The sequence below is a fragment of the Diadema antillarum genome, unplaced genomic scaffold (genome assembly GCF_040938485.1).
Source record: "Diadema antillarum isolate AM-2024a unplaced genomic scaffold, OU_Dant_1.0 scf00000014, whole genome shotgun sequence".
NCBI lineage: Eukaryota > Metazoa > Echinodermata > Echinoidea > Diadematoida > Diadematidae > Diadema > Diadema antillarum.
This window is the reverse complement of record NW_027270903.1, coordinates 507868-528686: the sequence shown is the minus strand read 5'-3', so window position 1 is coordinate 528686 and position 20819 is coordinate 507868. Positions and strand designations below refer to the sequence as shown.

At 37.6% G+C, this 20819-nt stretch overlaps 1 protein-coding gene across 1 annotated transcript; it reads right to left on the bottom strand.

Moving 5' to 3' along the window:
• Nucleotides 1-3356: 3356 nt before the first annotated feature.
• LOC139722654 (ras-related protein Rab-13-like) lies at nt 3357-20605 on the bottom strand. Its single transcript, XM_071633950.1, has 6 exons — nt 20427-20605; nt 12956-13303; nt 9013-9212; nt 8256-8345; nt 6987-7097; nt 3357-4270 (listed from the first exon to the last, which is right to left on the bottom strand). Exons 2-6 carry the CDS (start codon nt 13107-13109, stop codon nt 4172-4174), a joined length of 654 nt encoding a protein of 217 aa, XP_071490051.1. The 5' UTR covers nt 13110-13303; nt 20427-20605; the 3' UTR covers nt 3357-4171.
• Nucleotides 20606-20819: the final 214 nt, after the last annotated feature.

Here is a 20819-nt window from a genome sequence, read left to right as displayed (position 1 = left end):
CTCGGACACCGAGCGTATTTTGGGCAGCAAGTGAAAACTGGTCGGTCGCCGCGGAAATTCTAACTCCGCGTTAAAACTTCAGCGGTGACCGACCGATGCCCTAAAAATCAGTAGTTCCTGGTCGGTCACCGGTCGGTCACCGGTCGTTGTCCGGCCGAAATTGGCTTAAAACTCGCCGACCGGTCGCCGAGCAGGCTGATTTTGGGGGTTGTGACCGTAGCCTAGCCCAGTATACTTTTATTACCTCAATATTAGAATTGAACAGTACGAGCAGAATGAGCTCTCTTTAAGGTGGTCTCAGTTATTCAAAGGGAATATATCTGCACTTTAACCTTTGACATTTAAAAACAAATCGAGATGTAAAAAGGATGTAATCAATGAAAATAGCACAGGATTATAACATGTATAAGTTTTCGCGTGTTTTCGCTGGTATTGGTCCCATCCATTTTGATATCATTAAAGGCATTGTTTATCATTTAGCAGATGAAACAAAAACCCAGCTTCAGTTCTTCAAAACAGTTATAAAATGTGAGTTATGGATAGAAACAACCAGTGTAAAAAGTTTATCAGTATAATCAATTTTAAGTACATTGTATAGTTAATATGCAAAATGTGAACAATAGTTATAACAAAAATGTTTCCAGAATAAACCGTCTACTGATATGGTTTAGTGAGAAAAATAGTGATATCTCCGTAATATTTTAGGCTTTTGGATCTATATTGCAAAATTTTTACATGGTAAGATGTCTTGTGATACAATTGACCTACACATACGCATCAATATTATTAATGTGATAACTCGAGCATTTGTTTTGAATGACTGCTATCAATGGTAAAGAGTACCTTTAATTGGGATAAAGATTACTCTCCCAATTAAAGGGTGCCTAAAGGTCCGATTCTGATGGAAAGTTCTACCGTTCAGTTTTGACACTCTTTGATCAATTTATCAAAGGAAACTTGAGTACGATGTGGAAATGCACTTGAAGTCTATATACCGCAGAACAAGGCGTGCTCTTCTCTGTATGGAACCCTGTCTTCAAACCCAATATGACCTATCTGTGAACAGGTCATGATTGTTGACCAGAACGCTTTCCTGATGCCAAACAAATAATGTGTAAACTGAGTGTTTGTCGTGTAGCGGGTCAGTTTCCCAACCCAGTGCCCTGCATGTGATTCGGACTGGTGATTAGACCTAATTTGTGGTCATGCACATGACACGGGTTATTACCGCTGTATATAAAACGCCATGCTTTTTGAACCATCTCTAGTCGTATAGCCTAATGTCACGCTTTGCTAGCGTTTTATGATGTCTTTTAAAAGACGATTGTGGAATTAAAGCAGAAGTGTACGTCATTTGGGGGTTAAATACACTGTATTATTCTCCAAAGCGGCTGAGAGCCTCAGTTGATCGGTAACATGATGACGGCATGTTTGGCGCTTGTTCATTTATTTAGATTAGACTGTTTAAACTTTGAACGGTGAGAGAGGAACTTGAAATGAACTTTGACGCATGTTCAAGGATCTTCCAGGGGCTTAGCTTCGTTCACCTTCGTCCGCCCCATGAACATATTGATAACGGAAAACTGTATGAAGCACCTTTGCGTGTCCCTCACGTAGTCACAGCAGTAATCTCACACACAATCTGAGATCATCAAAGACACGTAGTGCCGACACTAAACTTTTCACTGAACTTTGTTATTATCACTATTATAGCTTGAAGGAAGAAAAAAAAGAGATTGCTGATCATAAACAGGGAAGCAAACCTTTGCTGAATTAATAGTAATAGGATGTGCGCTGATTCAAAATCATGATTAAATAAAAGAACATTTTGTCAGGTACGCATTATTCCGGTCCTTCGCGATGTTTTCTTTCTATTTCATTCTTCAAATAACTTTGAGAATTTCCTGCGTCAAACTTTAGAAAGGTTTCATAAATTGTGTTTTTTTTAATGCAATTCATTGCACACAAATAGTCTTACCATAAAACAGACTGACTGAAATATGGTATAAACTTAACAAATGCATAACATTAAAGTCTTACAGAAATGAGAGAAGAGACAAAGATAATCACCAATGAAGGAATTGATATATTATTATCATGATTAGATATCAAATCTTCATCTAAGTATAATGAATTTGCATCAAAGGAGGTAATGAGGGACATATTTCGTAATCACAATATTGTAACATGACAGAGGAATCACGAGAATTTTTATTTCGGAGTATGGATATTTGGAATGAAGGTTCTCTTCAATTATTTTTTTTATTTCACATTTGTTAGAAATAAAAGAGTGAGAGCAAATAAATACAATATTCAGTACAGGTTAAACATTAACAGACATTGGCATTTCATTTATATGACCCTCATTTGATCGTGGGTTTATGTAAAACCTATAAAAAGAATTACGCTATTGCTCCGGCATTTATAACCGAATGTTTTTAAAAAATCAAGCGTGTATAAAATTAAATGTCATATTTAGAATAATCATAAATTTGTTAATAATGAGCCTTCCCATAAACTATAGAAAGTAGAAATACTCGTATTGAATCATATTATCACCAAAGTCCCACACAAAGAGTGACAACACGTAACATATAGTACTTGTTAATTCCTCATCATCTTGACACCAAGAAAATGATGTGGCACTAATAATGTCTTACTCTCGATGGTCACAAAAATATCAACTAGAAAAGCGCTCCATAGTGCAGACCTCCGCCATTATTGTCTCTACCTTAACTTCCTGCTGGAACTTTTCCTGAAAACTTCATCGAAATCTGTACTTAGCTTTTTGAATTATTTTGCAAACAGAGGGACAAACAAACAGATGAACAAGCCAACGCCGACAATAAACATGACCTCCTCGGCTAAGGTAATACATTTGTAATACCATTGAACTCAGGGTACCGTATACGCCTTGACTATATCGATGGTGTTGACTTTGACAACTTCTATCATGAACCTTTGAGTTGAAGTGCCAGATATAAACACTCGATAACTTGATAAAAAGATATGAATACGTTTTGCTGTAACAAATAAAAATGCTGTGTCCTTTGCGGTAGAGAAAGCTCTACTTTTATACAATGAAAGGTTCCTTACTCTGTCTAAATAACACAAAGGACAAAACACATACAGGTCATTCTTAAGATAGTTTCAGGCTCCTAATATAGATAACTATACTGATTTAGATGTAAGACACGCGAAGATTTTATAACTCTGAAAGGAAAAGGTGAATGTATACTGTATATCCAGGTAAAGTATTTTCATAAAACCATGTTAAGAATAATTTCAATTGTCAGATTGTACCCCCCCCCCCTTCCCTACGATCTCAAAACGAATTTGATGCTTTCTCCCCTTGCTACTTTATCATTCAGGCCCACTTATCTTAATGCATCCTGATTATACCAGCATAACATGTTGAAAATAGGGGCAAATATAACATCCAAGGCTATCAGAAATAAATAATTCGTCATTTCGAATCAGCCGTCGTTTATTTTTGCATCGATAAGATACATTGAAGAAAGAAAAAAAAAAGGAATTGCCGTCAACCCGTATTCATAAGTTGCGACAATATAGCACAAAAGTAGGCATGACACAGTTGCATAGAACACTGGAATATGCACACCTGCCAAACAATTAAAAACAAAAACACCATTTGAAATACAAGATAAGCAGCTACTTTCCGCTGCACGATGAATTTCCACTGCCGGAGTTCAGCTATTCAGAGTCTTAATGCTCTTTTTCCGATACTGTCTTTTTGTGGTGGAGATTGAAAAATCCTCTCAACATCCACTATTGCAAAGACGCGAGAGTGAAAGAAGTCATGCAATTGTCTACTTCCTTGCCATGGAGACCGCTTACTAAATGTCATCAACATATTAAAACCACACATACACAACGGTTGTATAAACATGATCTCCTTGGCCGATAAAAACACTGAAGACCATTTCAGCAAAAGTCACCAACAGTTTACTGGACACAGTCATGTATGGTGTACAATCTGGCGTTCTCCTTTATCCACCGATGTCTCGGCCAACTTCCGAAGAGTATGATCTGCATTTGCGTCTGAAAGGCGTCATGTTCTTGTCGTTATTGTTGCCCTTTATGTTTTGTCCCAATATCGTGAAAGGGCAACCTTGGAGCATAGTTTGTCAGTCAAAATGTACCAGATTTGTCAGCACGGGCAGCTTGACTTCTTTTTCTCTTCCGTTGGGACATTCCCATTCACTCTCTGAATGTCAACCGTCTCCACCGTCTCGGCATTTTTCAATCTCTGCAGAACCGAATGGTAGCAAAATAGAAAAGTGGCAAATTGTGATTAGAATCGGACTGCTGTTTCAGCTAAATTCATTGCAAACTAGTCGGTGTGGATAAAAAGACTCCTATGCCATAGTATCGACCAGAATGTACCATTGAGCTAACTCCATTGTCTTAATTAGAATATGCTGCGTGAATGCACATCTGCATGAATGCTCCTTTAACCATCCTGAATGTGTTTAGAATTTCTTCACCCTTTTCACCGTGACGAAGTTGCAATAACACAATATTTCATGTCAGTTCACTGAACATTGTGAGCTTGTCTTTTAATTGGGTAAATTACTGTGACCCTGTACTGATATTGTATATGTATCGAGACAATGAATAATACAAGACATTATGAGTCTACGCCTTTGTAAACAGTTGATAGTGCCTGTATATCCTTAGTACTAATTTTCTTCCTAAACTGCTATTACATCTTTCTATTTCCTCCTTTCTTTCTTTCTTTCTTTTTTTTTTTTGGGGGGGGGGTCGTCTGAGTTGTTCCAAGTCTGTATGTGCATGTGAGTTTGCTTGCTGTATTACATGCGATTATGTAGTATTAAAAAAAAACCCCGAAAAGATGCATTTTTACAAGGAATACAGTAAATCATCATGGGCTGTTACACGAAGAATCTAAGTCGATCTTAAAAGTTAAGAACAACTTTGGTAATAGAATGTTATGGAATGCTGTTGGTTTCCCTGTTAAGTTTTATCAGGCTTTAAGGATCCACTTCAAATTGTTATCAAACTTTGCAGAAAAAAATTCTTTGTCACTTATTTCATCTTGTATGTCAATGGATGCATGTACAAGTCTCAATTTATTTTTCACTGGGAAGTTAGAACACCATTGCAGACACACACATCAAACCATACAGGCTTAATTCTAGGTCGATCGTACAATTTAGATTCTTTGTGCAACTCTCCTCTAGATGTTCTATTGTCACGTCAACCTTACAACGCCACCAGACTGAATCAAAAATAATACGATTAGCATCTGTTTGTGAGGTCATACCAAAGTTTTTCTATGGGAAGCATAATATGGAGTAACCTTTGCCATTATTATCAGGAATGCTGCCGCTGAAAGTATCACACTGCCACTATACCGTGATAAGACCCGGAATCCCGGCAAAGTAACGCATAGTATTCTTTAAATTTATAGGATGATTACTTACATGACCTATGAATTTTCGACAAAGAGAAGAGGAAACAATTACTGATCTCTGTGTAACAAAATAACTCGTTGCGTATTACATAGCAAATTCTGTATGGCAATGTGACATACACTAAGTGATATGAACATGGCGTGTTTTCCATTATGAACACATTTGAAAAGGATACCACTCACATTTTTATACATTATTTTCTTCTTTTTTTTTTCAATATACAAAAAGTAAGCCATAGTTTGTCAGATTGAATGACTCTACATTATTCAAAGATTTTATAGACAAGTTTATCAAAAGGTGAAACAATGTCCTTTCTTTTCATAATCACGCAGTTTATGCACTTGACATGCAGTGTACAGAGTCAGGTCTAATGTGAGGGTCTTTAAACGAACATGGAGCTAACCAAATGACACATTTCCAGGAAATCCGTCTATTGTGGCCATCATATCATTTGAATAAATATTGTAGAAGAGTCCCCATTCAATCCGAGAGGACGAATCATTACATAATTACTGTTATCGTTCATATCTAACCCAGGTATCCAACCAGCGAGGATTTAATAGATAAACTTTGACAAGCATTGATCGACTGAGAATGCAGGCCAATGGACCGAATGGACTGAAACGGCGGGATAAAAAAAAAAGTAAAGTAAACCTTGGATCAAAATAATAATGTCACACTGCTCCAGTTTCAGCCGACATTGTTTGGTTTGACGGATAAGCTGAGGGGATGACCTACAATGGGATTTAAGATTTGGTGCAATGGAAGATCAGAGCTACTTTAAACACAAATCAGACTTTGAACAGGTCTCCGTGGTCTTCTGGTGGGCATTTCATCAAGCGTTTTAGTCAGATATATTTTTCCTGACAAATTTGCTCTAAGCCGACGACATGTAAGGATTTCCATAGTATTAACAGTTTGTCAGAAAAAAAGAAGAAATATCTGACAAAACACTTCATGAAATGCCCCCGAGGTCTCCATGCTGCCGTACCAACACGTGACCTGAATATCTTCAAAACGGTATATTTCGCGATGTGGCATCCAGTACTTGACGAATTCGTGAAACTCCTCGTATTGAAGGAAAGCATAAAAAAATCATGTCCATGTAATTCCTCCGAAGCATGACAAATGCTCCTTGAATAGATGGAATATCATTTATTTATTCAGTCTTACAATCAAAGTAATGCACATACAGTGTAGGCCGATCGTTGTGGATTCATTGCAACTATCACAGAAGGATGAATGGCTATGCCATAAAATAGAAGCAGCATTTATTTTTTCATGGGGTTGGCAAAGAAAGATTGATCCTCACTATACAAACACAAAAAGGAATGGGGTTATTGGTTCAAAAATTGTTCTCAAAAAACATCAAGCAATGACCTTATAAAGAACAAGGTTCGCTGCTAAACATATACAGAGTAATGACAACAGCGAAAATCAGAATCGAGATATCGACAGCTTGATTCTAAAGGACTACAAACTGCTATATATTTTTTTTTTCACAGATGCAAACAGCTGAAACTATACCTCTTTTTCTTGCTCCATGAGTAGTCTGGCTAGGTACTCGAAGGCCTCTACCACGTTTTGGTTGGTGACCGCACTGGCTTCGAAATGCTTTAACCCGTGCTCCTTTGCAAACTGCGAAGAGAAAAGAATAAAAACCATGCGTCATGTTAGTCACATCGGTATACCTACTAATAAAGAGTGTTGCTGTTTTCTGTCTTAGATGGGCAATGACACCGGTAATGCTTCTGGTCAAACCGTCAATAATTATATAATATTGACTGGCCTTGAGGGAGATACCAGAAAATATTGTCCAAACTGAAAGAATATTTTTTTTCAGTGCGGGCAATATTTTCTGGTATCTCCCTCAAGGCCAGTCAATATCATAATTATTACCTATCCCGTAGGTAAACTATAGGAAAATATGTGAATACGGCTATACACTATGATATAGATCAAGCCACGTTCGACTTACTTGTAGATCATCACCAACATGTCGAATAGTTGCAAAATTGTTCATCAATATACATCATTCAACTCCAACTTCCAAGATACGTACAATGTATTATGTGTATTATGTTGTTATAACACGCGAACTTCAAACCTATAAACTATTTACATTTTGTTTTTGCTTCTGTTTCAATTCGGAGAGTTGAAATAACTTATGGTCATTGTGCAGTTATTGAGCACACACACACACACACACACACACACAAATGGACTCATTGTTTGACGTGTAGTGCTGCGGGAAGAGGTCGACCTTGTATATGAGTTGATTTATTGGCGTTCTTCTGCGGTGCGTGTCTCCCGGATTTGTGAATGTCTCCTCTTTGTGATTAACCGGAATGTTTACATGTAAAGTGAATGGTGAGACCCGGATGAAGGGTGATTCGCACTAATATCGCCCGCTGACCTCGACGACCGATCAAAATACCAACTACAATTGCCCCGCAAAACTACAAGTACTTCATATAGGTAATGATCTGTCTTCATACATTGCGTGTGCAATTGACAACTGACAGTGAATTAGGAGAGAGTGAAGGCTTTGCTCCGACTGCCTCCAAACATCGCTGTAGGCCTATTATGAAGAACTTCACTGTCACTATGTTTATAGGACAGCATTGAAAAGTCTTAATTTTTCCTTTTTTATCTATTCTTTACTAGTATCACAAAGTCTCCTTTAAAAAAAGACAATAATCATGCGAAGAGGGGAAACTACCCGCTTGTTCAGAAAGAGTATTAACCCCCATATAGTTGTGTATACCAGGTTATTTGAACGGATATGTGACCGACCTCTTCCCCGGCCTGTCGGCTGACGGAGCGCACCTCTTCCGCATCACACTTGTTTCCAACCAGAATCACTTTGACGTTTTCAGGGGCGTACTGTATGACATAAAAGCGATGAAAGGAATGGTATTGAATATCATGTCAAAATATGAAGCAAGTCAGTTTAGTGATGTTTCCTCTTTTCATTCTGGTCATACTTAGTTATTTTTTTTTTTCTAAAGCTAGTGTGACCGGAAGAAACGTGAGGATAATTTCTAATACCCGTCCATGGTCAAGTGAGTCCGCTCTGTCATTGAGTGACTCGAAAATTGCATGCAGTTCGATTGTTACATAACGTCTGCAAGTGGTTGAGTGTTTAAGTAGAGAGCATATCCCACGAAGTGGGAAACTATGGAAGTTATTCATTTCTGACAAAAATATTTAATTTGAACAAATTAGTAGGTTATCCCACAGCAGCGCAACTTAATCTAGGTTGAATGATACTTTCGTGAATAGAGCATTGTATCAGATCATGATGTGAATAAGAAACGGCATGCATGATACCTTATTTTGTTGATGCTTACACAAAATTACTATTTCTTTCAGTGACACAAGGAATAATCTCTGAATCTAACTTACATGGTCAGTTATAAACTACAAAACTTATGGGACTTTCTTTACCCGTTTGTTTGTACTGTCAAGTATATACCTCGAGATTTCACCTTCCTGAAAGTATAGAGATCACAGGAATGTTAAATTACGATTGCCTGAAAATGTCGCTTACCATGCCAACATCTCCTAGCCAATCGGATAGCGTGCTGAACGAATCTTCTGCTGTGACGTCATAGACTAGCACTACGCCAGCTGCACCGCGGTAATAGGCCTGGGTCATGGACCGGAACCGCTCCTGACCAGAGGTATCCCACAGTTGTAACCGCATTTCTTCTCTATCTAGCACCATCGTTCGGATCTTAAAGTCGAGTCCTATAAACACAGAAAACAGAGAAGTGAAGACGAGTCACGACAGTCTAAGAGTAATTATCAATCACTAGTCATGTATACAACCATAAATTGTATTGCCCCTTATTCTCGCTCAATGAATGTATGAATAATGAAACATGAAATCACGTGAAAATGAAATACTCGAGGTCCCGTGACACTTATATTATGGTAGTATACTTTGTATAACGTATTTGTACTAGGCATGTTCGAAACTTGGTCAAAATATGACATTTGTCTTTTTTTTTTCAAACTAAGAACAAACCTCGTTGCTGTAAAGATCTTTGGAGATATAGCAAAACTCTGTTTCGATATATGATGATTTATGATTACAACACATCTTAAGATTCTTCGTCAAAGGTATTGTTTATCCTGCCGAGCGCTGGGAAAGATTATGTGTGTTCTCATATTAAGAAAAGAAATGATAATGGCTTCACTGTCCCTAACCACGTAATTGACGCTTTGACATAAGATCTGACTACAAACTGCAATGAATAAATCGTATCGACATTAGGACAAGCTGTATATACTATTTTTTGTAATATGAGCTATAACAGGAGTGCATTGAGTATCATCATTTTTTATCGACTGCACTCGTTGCTCTTTGCTCATTGATTCTGTCCTGTGCTTGAGGAAGCAAAGACCCACTTGAATTACTTCCAGTTTCGATTTGACCTTAGTTAGCGAAGCCTTCATTACAGCAACTCTACGGATTAATGGCGAGTTCATTCAGCTAATTAGTTTAATGTGCCGACAAGTCATGTTTGTCGATCGCGATATCATCGCAAGGTAACATCGAGATATGGTAGGGTCGCCCAGTATAGTTATACGGTACAAAGGCTCAAAATTTGCCTGCTTTCTGTATATGATATTTTCCGAGTAATGAATGACGCACCGTCGTGAAAACGTTGTCGTAGTGAACAATGCGCCGAGGGTCAGTCGTGGGAGGATAATTTGTTTCTCTGGCTTTCAGAATCGAACAATAATTTCTTGCATTCATCTTGCGATGAGAGTTATGCCATTCGTCAGTAATGAGATATACGTGACATTAGACGATAACAATACGCTGCATTATTAATTTTCTTTTTCAATTGAGCATAGTTTATTTCATCAGAGTACCTACTTCAACCTCAAGCCATTCTTCAGTGGCCCCGTGTCTTGTAAACATTCATAGCACGCAGGACAAATAAAGAAACACATCTTAAATGGATTAAAAAGCTCAAACTCCATCATTCTTACAAGGACATTTCTATTTGTCTACACGCAGAGCGTATATAGGCCTACACTCTTGTCTATGTGTAAGTTCCATTATTTAAGATCGATCAGTCTAATTATTTTCTAGAGTACGTTTGCAACTGACTATTTTTCCCTAATTATACGAGTGGTTTGCTTGATATATGACTATAGATGATCCTTTGATATAGGCCTATCTATGAAGTATTTGAACGACTGCTGAAAGTAATGATGAAAACTATAAACAGATCATTAGGCCCTAGATATTCACAGATATTCATTCAGATATTTCAAATTCTATATAGCATTTAATTGTTGCAATCTTATTTCTACACTTGTATATAATATCAGCATCATTATCATGTTTTATAACTGCAAAAGGTACTATTGTCAGTATTCTATCTGATATCTATAAAGGGCAATATTAATCATTCTTATTATTGTTCTTATTATTATCATTATGATCATACACCATTATCATAATTTTCATAACTAGTTTGTTTTTAGTATCAGCTTCATTGTCATAAGTAATTATCTGGACGTATTGACATGTTTATGATCGTTTCCATCAACATTACTATAATCATCACTTGGAATGCTCAGGTATAGATGATAGTCGTAACATCGATCACTCTAAACCCAGCTTCAACTCACATGCTGAGGGGTTAAAGGTCGCACATAATATCTCTCCTCTCTCTCTCTCTCTCTCTCTGCGTCAGATATCTTATCATATCAACATTATTTGCGAAGCCGAGGGGGGTCATTGATCTAAGGTGAGTGAGTGATAAGGCTAAGGATAAAGTGTGCAATTCAGTGTGTAAGAAAAGACACAACAGAGCAATTATCACCAAACGCTGTGATGTCCTGCATGCGACCTTATAGATTTCTCTGTTAAATTAGTTTGTATGCGTCTATTCTCCATTGCGGGCTTTTAATTGGTTTCTGAAGATGGTATTTACGATCCAAAAGATTTTATGATGTTACCCGTCCCTCTGACCATGACCCTGACCCTGACCCTGACCCTACTATTCATTGATAAAGCATATGTTGCTGTTGGAGTTGTTTCTAACAAAATCTTACAGACATGATAGAAATAATCGATCTAATACCACTGCGATAGGCTGAAGTTGAAACGGAACTGTCCCGTTTTTCTGTGTAGTGAAAAGAGGGTGCTCGGAGTAGAGACAGAAAAAAAGGGAAAGAAAGAATCTATATAGCCAATTACAGAGTCCTTAACACTAACGATAAAAAGACTGTCCACACTACTATACCCACGTCATTGAACTTCCGTTATTGCTTTTCAGGTATAATAATCCTCAGCTTCATGAGCAACAATTCAAAGCACTACAATACGTTAGAGTCCTCCTCATCAGGAAAAAAGCGACCGCGATCTGACATAGGACGAATATCACACCATTACTTTCATACATATTGCACTATACCAGTACAAAAGTCTTGAAAACAATGCATGCCTTACCCAATGTATAAATGGTGTAAATCAACTTGGGCGAAACATATTGTTTACATGTTTTGTTTTGATCGGTATTGTTTTTGTGTTTTGACAAAGGGTATGTATACATCACGAGACGTCAGTACATGTAAAATAAAAAAACAAAATAGCGCGTTTGTGAGCTTTGATTACCTCCTGATTTCCTGCAAACAGGGATGTAGTCTCAATCAATAGAATTTTTTAACACAACAGTGTTATCCTTGTTATTTGAAACAATTCTTTTTCCCCAAATGACCTTATATGAGCTCTTTGTCTAGTTTGTCGATGAATTTTTCTTGCTGTGTTATGCATGTGACTCTTGGTTGCTCATGCCTGACTGCGACTAAAATACATACAGTAAATGGTTACTGTCACCAATCAAGTCTTGATTCGAAGACATGTGATTCATTTATTTCCATTCTAGAGATTACGTGCCAAAAGATTTGAAAAGGACTTAGAATTCGCTTCCAGGCTGATGCATAACAAGACGACAAATATAACAGCTTACCCCCCCCCCCCTTCCTTGTTGACTTTCTCGCAGGAAAAAAAAATACATTTAAAATCTCTGCAGGACTGGAATGCTCTCGTCTCTCTCTGGCCATTGTCCTTTTATACAATACGTCTCCTTTTTTTCAAAATTGCAGACAACACTGTCGTGTAACACCAGAAAGGAATCGCCATTATTCATTAATTTAACTCTACATTTAATTTTGTACCACCATAATTCATTCAAACATTGTTAGTATGTAACTGACAGTCTGAAATTGGTAAACCCGTTTAAATTATACATTTCACCACCCCATCCCTTTCAACAGCCATTTCTTTCATGAGAATGTCTCCAAAGAGTACAGTACACAGTACGAGATGTTGTACTCTGTAATTACCGATGGTTGCCTCTCAGTGGCATTTTTTAAGATCTTGCATGGTTAGAAATATCAAAGATATCCATAATTCTTCGCTAGTGAAGCCTATCGGGCTTTTACACCAGCGGTGAATTTAGGCCTACCTAGCGTTGCCTTGCTGTTTGTTGGGAAGTCTCCCTCCACATATCTCCTCAACAGACATGTCTTGCCGACACTGCTTCCCCCAATCAGAAGAATCTTGTAGGATGGGCCGGACGACTCCCGGTTGAGGGCGCCCTTCTCACTCATTCCCATCATCCACTGCGCTCAAACTCGAGGAGGGCGATTAGATCAAGTCAAGAAAAAAAAGTATACACGGGCGATGAGGCTGCCTCTAATATCGACCATTCGTGCTAATAATGTCCACATTCGATGATTGCACGAGTACTGGAGCCCGTCAAGAGATGAATACCGAGAGATGAATAAGTCACGTTATGTCGTCAGGTTTTTAGCTGTTAAAGAAGCAACGGAAAAGGAAACACAGGACATGATGAGTTAAAAACAAGCAAACAACAAACTTTTTGCAATGTTGGAAGTATTTTGGAAGCAGGTTTGAAATATATGAAGCATACTGAAACATGTGAAGTCATCTTTTGAAAATATGTAAAAAGCACCACGTTTAAATCAAAATCGTGATCAGTCCTCGTGGATTTGTCATAGCTTAAAACAGAAATGAACTCATACTGACATTTAACATGATGATTTGAAAATTCTACCATTGAATAAGAAAGTAATATATAGGCCTATATAAATCGTTTTTAATTTGCATGAAATAGTTATAATAATAAGCACAGTCACAAATTCGATGAACTGATGATGACACAATACGTGTTTTATTTAGCTATCAAGTACATCATGTGAGTGTGTGTGAGTGTGTGTGTGTGTGTGTGAAGTGTGTTTGTGTGTTTGAGACATATCCACACTTCCACTTCAAAATCATATTTACACATGCATTTTAGCTATTAATTTATCATTAACACACTGTCTGGCGTAATGGAAGGAAACAAACAGACCAGTACAAAAATATCACATCTTGTGAAATGTGAACACGTGTACGCAGATATCGTTCATTTACATAGTTTGTGTGAAAAAATGTAGGTTGATAAATGTATACGTATGTGTGTATGCATATATATATATATATATATATATATATATATATATATATATATATAATATATATATATATATATATTATATATATATATACACACACATATATATATATATATCTGTGTGTGTGTGTGTGTGTGTGTGTATGTATGTATATAACCCTATGCAATATACAAACACATATAAAAATTGTGTTTATACATGCATATCAAACTATACATACTGCATTTTAGCATTCTGGGGTTATCGTAGGGTCGATCCCCGGGGCATTGTCGACTTTGAAACCATTATACCGATGGAGAAATTCTAATAATGATTGAAGAAAAACACTTCCACAAGATGTGTATCTAAAAATAATGTTGCTAACAATTGTTCTGTCACTTCTCGAAGGGTGTTCCCACAAGTCCCTGATGATTGACAGCCAATATTATGCCTACATGTGTGCGACCTCTAACGAGTGTGCCATTCATCATGAATAGTCTATAAATGTGGAATCATTCTCAATTCCAGCACTTTTCAGGTTCAGCAATATCAATCATACATCGGCCATGAACTTCAGGAAAAAATTCGACCACAGCAAACATCGTAATATCATGTTTTGTTCATTGTTACCATCGACAGAAGAAAATCAATTTCTTCTATACCTTGAAATCTTTACTAAATCGACATCAAGACAGCCTTAACATATCTAAAAAACAACAACATCCGAGCTAACGTGTCAGCTTTTGACACTTTAGTGTTTGTTTGTGTGTTTGTGTGTGTGTGTGGGGGGGGGGGGGGTTCTTTCAGTCAATTATGAGTTTGATCCAATTGGAGCAACCAGCTTTCTCTCTTATACTCTAAATTTTGTTCTTATGGTATTCATCATCTCCGGAAGATTGTCATCATAATATTATCATCAAGTTTATTTCTATTTTTTTTAAAAACATATTTCGCATTATGCCTCCTTTTTCAGCTCTATGAAATTCTACTTATAACAGCAACAACTTTATATACACTGGTAGTGGCATTTTAGAACCGGATATAGTTGTGAGGAGGTAAATGTTGTCTTCACCACTACCACTCTCTGAAAGGAAGTACATTGTAAATTATACTTCATGCAGAAGTAGTAACATCACTGGTCTCTGTCGACTCATCGAACGTGCAGCGTTAATCAGCCTTCAAGAAGATAAATCTATACTGAGTGTTGGGAAGTGAAAGTTGTGATTGCGAGCTAATGATTATGTCTGTGTTTCTCTCCCTCCCCCATCCCACCCCCCTCTCTCTCTTATCAGTTCTAAAGTATCCTTTGAAAACTCTACCAAAAATTAAGTCTATCGTCAAGTAATTATTTACCATTTGCAGATGAAACAAAAACTTCAGGTTTAGCGCTTCAAAATAGTTCTAAAATGTGAATTAGGGATAGAAACAACCAATTCTAAAATTTTAGAGCTTCAAAATAGTTCTAAAATGTGAGTAAATAGGGATAGAAACAACCAATTCAAAATCTTATTCATTATAATCCATGTTAAGTATTGCTAGATATACAAAATGTGAACAATAGTTATAACAAAATTGTTTCAAGAACGTCTACACTTATGGTTTAGTAAGAAAAATAGTGATATCTCCTTACATTTTAGGCTTTATCAATTGTGAAATTTTTATATGTTAGGATGTTTTGTGATACAACTGACCTGCAATATGCATCAAATGCGATAACTCAATTTTTTTTAATCACTGGTTCCAATGCATGGGAAACAATGCCTTTAAATGAAAGGTAACCATAATAGCCATAACATTATGTAAACAAAATGAAATAACAAACAGTGATGGTCTATTTCATTCCTTCCCATCTTCGCTTTTGGTAATTTCTTCTTCATCTCCCATTAAATTCATAATAAACAGCAACAACGCCCCTCTGAACACAGTTCAATCAGTAATATTGTGACAGAAGTCAATAGATTTAACATTTAATTTCTCTACATTCCTCACTCATACTTTAGTAATAAACAGCTCAGAAGTGACGTAACACTTCAGTGACTACCATGTATAAAAGTGCGATTCACCCAAATAAGTGAAAATCATACAAACACAATACTTGAGGTTTCATAAAAATCGAACTTTGAATAAAAAAGCAATGAAATGTTAATATTCTACAAGTGTTTACTGAATGATGATATTGATCACAATTACATGATTTAAGAAAGTTCGCTAACTATTATATTTGATGATGTCATCAATTCACTACTCTCCCATCTATTGTGCACAAAAATTAACCAAAAAACAAATTAACATGTTTTGGGGATAATATGTCTATCATTCGACAACGACAGCTTTTCCTCTGAAATGTTATTATTTTTGGCCATATACGATTAATGCATGAATATGATATCATTGGGGCAACTTTTCTTGATGATGTCATGCTTAAAATAGAAGTTCTGCGAAAATTTGCCTGTTCAAGTATGAATAGGAGACCTTTATGAGCATGACATCATTGGCTCATTGTACTTGCACTAGCGGCAACACTAATGGCACTGTTTCGCGAAACCATGTGAAACCGAAATACATGTACATTAATTTTCTTGATAACAGGTCTTGCTTTATTGAAACGTCTATTATGCGGTTATTCTGGCTTTATTCAATTTAACTGAATTGCACTTTCAGTCATTGTTGAAAATGAAACTACGAGAGAACCTGCGGTTACTTCGCATTGTCAACGGCCATTGGCATTGTGGTCGGTTTTTCCTCTGAATAGACACGGACGTCACCAGTGTAAAGACTTCATTTTGGGTAGCATAAAGCTTAGTAGAATTGTTCGGTTATCATCTTCATAATTATCATGAAGTAACAGCAATCCGTTGTAGCACATTACTCATAGTAGACCTCAAAAAGTACGGCAGAGAAATTGCAGATATCGTAATCAAAGTATAAATGGTTGTGGATGAAATATCGAACAATCATTGTAGTTTTAACGAAAGAAAAGGAACCACAATTGTATAGTGTTTTCTTATATAACAGCAGGTTGGCAACCTATGTTTCTTGTCGCTGTATTTTGTCCAAGAAGTAGAAATGATAAAAGTTCAAGTACATCCCAGGAGGAAGAGAGAAAAATAAACACTGCCGACGCATGAAGTTCCATCTAATTCATTATGGCAGACCACTAAATCAAATCGTAGGCATCGAGTCATCAGCGTGCATACACGATATAATTCGCCATCACTAGTATTGCTGTGCCATAGCACTAGTGTTGAAGACGCGTATGAAACGTGAACCACGTTATCCTTGACCACCGACGGACATTGGCCACTACGAAGGCTGCTGGTGTTGACCTGAGAGATACTAGTATAGGAACTGGCAGGGGGATTCACGGCAGATTTACTGGCCTGTTTCACCTGTACAACAGGGCTGGCATTTCAAGCAGAGCTGTGGCAGAACGAAAACAAACATCTACAAATAAAAAATAAAAGAAATTAAAGATTCTTCGAGAAAGGCAATGTCCAGCATTCGACAGGTACAGTGGTACGGTGTGTGTGTGGGGGGGGGGGGGGGGAGGGGGCATCGTGAGGCGTGCAGTGGATAGTCGGAGGTCTGGAGTTCGAATCCCGCAAAGTATAGCCTACGTCCTTGGACAATGTGCTTTGACCCATGCACCATTTACACTCTCTACGCAAGAGTAAAATGGGTATCTTGCAAGAGGGTTACAATAGAGCCCTACGACAGAGCAGAGTCAACACCAAAGAGACCATCCTGGATAAGTTATCATCTTTGGTATGATGTAAATGAAAATAATCCGATGAAGCGTTTCGGAAATGAAAATGATAAGTTATGAAAATGGCACGGCTTACAGTCATGTTCGTGTAACGAGAACCCACAGACGGTCGACTGTTCTCTCCAAGGTCTAAACATTGTCATCCGCCATTCCTTTTCGGCTGGAAACCTTCATGGTGTACACACAGTCTGCACAGATTGCACTTTCAGTCTTCGGAGTTCCATTGTGTGACATGTGTTGATGTGCCCGCTGGAGCTTGGTAATGGTATGGTTTGTAACTGCGCTGATGGCGAAGATTTAACTCTAAAAGGACGGTTTTCTCAAACATCATCAAACCTAGTGTTTGTTGGTCCAGCAAATGCGGAAAGATTAGTCAAAATTCAATCGGCAATTTGAGGAGAGTCGGACAATTCGTTTAGAAAGTTTTACAATATGTAAGCCTCGGTAAATTCCTCGTGCTGCCTTTCTTCGATGGGTAGGCTTATTCTGAAAGAAAAAAAATCTATGGTAGTGGAATTACAAAAGAAAAAAAAAAAGGAATTCCACATACCTCCATTTTTAGCCTCCGCCAGAAGGTAAAACCTATACGATCGGCAGTGGTTATGTTTTCGGTTCCGTATGTTTGTCTGTCTGTTGGTCTGTCTGTTTGTCTGTCTGTCTGTTCATGTACAAGGTAACTTGAAAACAAAAGAACGAATTTTCACCAGACTTGCAGGATGTGTTCATGATGAGGTTAGAGAGAAACTACCAAATATGGGGGTCATGAGGTCTAAAGTCAAAGGTCATAAGGGTCATATAGGAGGACATATTAATGAGCATATATAATCTCCCAATAACTCAAGAGCGAATGGTAGGATTTTCACCAAACTCGCAGGGATTGTTTGTAATGAGGCAGGAAAGAAACGATTTAATTTGGGATCATGAGATCAAAGTTCAAAGGTTATTGGTGTCATAAAGGACATAAACGTAAGCTTAATCTCCCAATAACTCAGGAATGGATCGGATTTTCACGAAACTTACAGGATGTGTTCATGACAAAGTAAGAGAGAAACAATCAAATTTGGGGTAACAATGGAAAGGTCAAAGGTCAAATGTTATATGATCATAAAGGAAAAAAGGAAAAAATAACCTTTTTCTCCCAATAACTCATCAGTGAATGATCAGATTTTCACCAAATACACGATATGTACTATTGTATAGATAATTATAATCCTATACCTCTATGTTTGTGTTGACTGCCTACGAAATGACGATATTTGAATCAAGGCTGCTTGGCGGAAGTCAGCTCTTTCGGAGTGCATAGGCCTATACATTTCCCTGACTTTTGAATGATATAATATTATCAAAGAAATATCATTTTCCATGCCTTTTAAATAAACCGTGTCAGGTGCTTCTCTGATATATGATAGAAACATTAATACTTTTTTTTTCTTGTCTTTAATTGTTCTAACTGTGACATTACGAAATCGTTTTAGGCCTATACATGCAATTCATATCAAAATAATCCTATGGAACTCTTGCCACCTTGGACAGTTTGTCCGATTTTCCTTTTTTTTCAGAGTGTTTATCATTCTAACCTTTCTGCATCAGCTGAATCCACTCCTACCTTATGTACGGGGGAATTTAGAAATCTCCTTTATCGCTACGCAATGCCCCCCCCCCCCCCGACCAGTCTATGATCAGATGGTCTAGCACCTCTTTAGACACACTACAACTACCATTGCGGTTAGTACAGATTTTGGTTCTTGAGGAATCAATCAAGAAGTACGATATTGTTAATGGGGCAACCGACACCATGGAGTGCAGTGCAAATTTAGTCAATGTTCATCATAATAGTGAAGTACATACAATGTACCTCCTCGTTCAGAAACACGCACTAAATTGTGAAAACAGCAGAATGTTGTACGCAATGACAAGGTAACGTAAATGGTGGACCCAGGGCGCACAAAAAGGAATACTTCATGTGTATCCAGGCGTTGTTTTCTATACGATGGCTGCCGCCATACAAGATCGAGTTCCATAGACTCAGATTCGTTTAGGATCATCCCCAAAATAGCACGGAGGCAATCTAAGACAAACACATTTCCATCACGGCATGTATCACCTCTTTGCCACGGCAAAACTTACGGCATGATAATATGACGACAAAACACCGGCAGTTTTCAATTATTGTACCCATGCAGTCATAGGTCAAAGCTCATAAAGATAAGTTTTTTTTTTTGCTGCACATTCATTTTTCTTCTCCGGGTCTTTCGATCCACCGGTATTGATTTTTCCCGTTGAATGAATAGAAAAACATGCGACATTAGTGCAACAAATCATTCAGTGTGATACAGTAGACAATTTTGGATCAATACATACATGTGTTGGTTTCAGCATACAGTAGCGCATTCTAAGATGTGTGCAATAGACTGCAGATCTAGAACCAATAACCTTGTTTTGATCCTACAGAATAACTTCCGCCGGGTCGACTTACCACTCTCTCCCTCCCCATGTCTAGAAAACATAATGGAACAGCACATCAATAATTGTCACAGAGCGTACGTACTTTCCGTGTTCAATGATGTCAATCAATGTTATAATCACATTGAATATCTCCGTCCCGAAATATGAAGAAAAACAGTTGTTGAAACCTTACTTCTGCAACTTGACTTACTATATCTTCGGCTTATACGTCAGGTGTTTAGTAAGCCCGCTATCATAGTCATACTCACCTGATGGTTAAAAAGGATAAACTATCTCTTCAGTGTAGCAGGTGTATCTCCTCTACCAAGCTTTGTGAGAAAACAAACGGAGGAAACCAGATGAAGAGGGTCCTTTCTTCGCCATGCTTTACATCAATGTTGCCGCTGCTCCAGATATTAAGTGCAGGTCACATGCGAACTTGCGTTCTACTATCAACCTCTCCTTCCTATACTACATTCATTATATTCCTGCTACAGAAGTGTAGCGGTCGCACTGAAAGACATAAAGTTGGTTTTGAAAAGCGCTGTCAGCTCGCGTTCGATAGCTCGGAAATGCAAGCCCGAACAATAAACAAAATCACAGAAATAATGTCACTTCCTTGTTTAGAGTACACGCGTTTATATTGTTGATACTTCTTTTTT